Source organism: Gekko japonicus, unplaced genomic scaffold (assembly GCF_001447785.1).
Source record: "Gekko japonicus isolate JY-2015 unplaced genomic scaffold, Gekko_japonicus_V1.1 scaffold6696, whole genome shotgun sequence".
NCBI classification, from domain to species: Eukaryota; Metazoa; Chordata; class Lepidosauria; order Squamata; family Gekkonidae; genus Gekko; species Gekko japonicus.
In genome coordinates, this window is record NW_015164834.1 from 20,313 (window position 1) to 22,945 (window position 2,633).

Sequence of the window (2,633 nt, forward strand, 5' to 3'; positions counted from 1 at the left end):
GAAGTCACAGCGACCTCTGGTGACTGACCCCTATGGAGGGCCTGGAAGATATTCAGATAGGCGGCTGAATAAAGCCTGCTTCAGCCTCTCAACTGCTGGTATTCCAAGGAGGTCTCCCCTCCAAGTACTTGCTTAGTTTCCAAGATTTATTTATTTATTTATTTATTATGGGATTTCTATCCCGCCCTACCCAGTAGCTCAGGGCGGCTAACAACATACAAATACTAAAACAATAAAATAATTTTAAATACAATAAAAACTGGCGCTTCAGTCTGTACAATCTATACCATTTACAAATGCTCGGCGATTATTTGCTGCCTATGATCTTGACAATGAGAGCGTCCCAGCGCAACAGACTAACCGACCTCCATGGGGTCTGGTAGAAGGACAATACAGCGGAGGTGGTGTAGCGATGGTGGTGGCGGCGGCTCCTACCCAAAGGCCTGGTGGAAGAGCTCCGTCTTGCAGGCCCTGCGGAACTGCTCTGTGGATGAAGGATTCCACTTCTCTGGAGTGCCCAAGGAGCTCAGTTGTCAGGCAGCCAGGTTGGAGGCAGCGCAGTGCGCAGGTGGCGAGTCGAGGCACTTCGGGGCAGCCGGGAGGGAGGTGGCCCAGAAGAAACACGAGGGGGCCGTGGGCCCCGCGTTAGCTACGAGCCCGAGAAGGTGGTACGAAGGGTCCATGCTACACTCCATGCCGGGAGCCCAGTGTGATCGATTCCAGAAAGGGGTACCAACAATTCCTGCTCTTCCCCGTGGCATTTGTGTCGAGGGGGTTCCATTCACTCCCATGCTCATTAGCCTTCACATGATGCACTGGGAAAGGGTCTCCAGAGATCTGGAGTCAAATGTCATCAAGACTACATCTTAATTGATAAGCTCCATTAGTCCAGCCGTATGTTACCTGTGCTTGTGTGAATGGATTACCACTCGCTTTCAGCCTACCGCATGATGACGAGGGAGAAAAGACTCAGGCAGGAGCAGGCAGAGGATACAGCCTCCTATGTCCCATTTCTATGCTTTGACAAACAGTTATTTTCGTCAAAAAGCATGGATCCTTTTCGCATACACAAATTAGGGGGGAGAGGAAGAACAGGAGACTGAATGTCCATTTACCTAAGAAGGTGGCACATTGGGATCAGTTTTCCTTCTAAGCTGAGTTCCTGTGAGCTAGCTCACAGTTTTGTACCCTCTGGTTCACACCTTTTTGTCTCAGCTCAGGAATAAGGGCTCCAGATCAAACTAATTGATGCAGGAGCCAAATCGCTCGCTCACAACTTAAATGCCAGTGGCTCGCAAAGTAGAATTTTTACTCACAAGACTCCACGGCTTAGAGGGAGCATTGATTGGGATGGAACCGGGGTGTGGGTGTGTCCCAAATGAACTGTCTGCATTTGCCAGAAATGTCTTAATTCCATTCTACAGCTAAAGATCAAAAACAGCAACACTTCTACCATCGTTGCAGTAAAAGTTGCAAAGACAATATAGCAGGAAGATCTTGACTTTGGCCAGCTGGGGAGAAAAAAAAGAATACGGCTGCTATCCCAAGCACTAACTGTAGCATCCTGTCTCCACACACCTTTGCTCAAAAGCCTTGCTATGTACAGCAGGGCCTCTCCCCAAGTAAGGATACAGAAACCCCTATGCATGTCGTTCAATCCTACTCAGTAGCAACTTGGATTAAAAAAGAAAGAAAAAAAAAACCACGTCATTACCTTTGAGCACCAGGGATTTCAGAGCCTTCAGTGTATGTGTCCCGAATGAACTGTCTGCATTTGCCCGAAATGTATTAATTCCATTCGACAGCTAAAGATCGAAAACAGCAACACTTCTACCACCGTTGCAGTAAAGGTTGCAAAGACAATATAGCAGGAAGAGCTTGACTTTGGCCAGCTGGGGAGAAAAAAAAGAATACGGCTGCTATCCCAAGCACTAACTGTAGCATCCTGTCTCCACACACCTTTGCTCAAAAGCCTTGCTATGTACAGCAGGGCCTGTCCCCAAGTAAGGATACAGAAACCCCTATGTATGTCGTTCAATCCTACTCAGTAGCAAATCGGAGTTTTTTAAAAAAAGGAAAAAACACGTCATTACCTTTGAGCACCAGGGATTTCAGAGCCTTCAGGAGAGGGATGTGGCCCAGCGTGGACGTGATCAGGTCCTCATTGCAATTCAGCCGCAAAAATTCCACCTGTGCCACTTCTTCCTTTCTCAGTTCCAGCAGCTTGACGAACTGCTGACAGCCATCCGGGTAGACATCTACGTTAAGCCTATTGCCAGCCAAGCAGGGACCAGTCACCGCAGCAGCCCCCAACGCTCCCTCCCCCAGAGAGTCCCCTGGCTCCGGCGGCTCTGCCATCTCCTGGTGTTACATCGCTCTGGGCTGTGCATGTTCCAGCTTGCCAGCCAAACAAGTGCTGGTGATTCCACAAAGAATTAAACTGAGCAACAGAAAGCAATGGCAGGCTCTAGAAAGAAGGGGGGGAGGAAAAGGGAAGATTTTTTTTTAAAAAAGAGCGCATGTTGTTGAAGAAAAGCAATGGTGGCTATATTTTTGGCACCCTACGTATGAGCCCACAGTACAACCATCAGCACCACCGCCCCAGCTGTAAGATTTTTCATCACCAAGAACAA

The 2,633-nt window shown here is 48.5% G+C and overlaps 1 protein-coding gene across 1 annotated transcript in view; it reads right to left on the bottom strand.

Moving 5' to 3' along the window:
• The window catches only part of LOC107109187 (p53-induced death domain-containing protein 1-like), a gene marked incomplete at its 3' end in the record, with an annotated part of 14,398 nt that extends 11,980 nt beyond the window's left edge, over positions 1-2,418 (bottom strand). Inside the window, exon 1 of the mRNA XM_015409755.1 lies at positions 2,094-2,418. Within this exon, the coding sequence (XP_015265241.1) occupies positions 2,094-2,358 (265 nt within the window). The remainder of the gene's footprint in view (positions 1-2,093) is intronic.
• Positions 2,419-2,633: the final 215 nt, after the last annotated feature.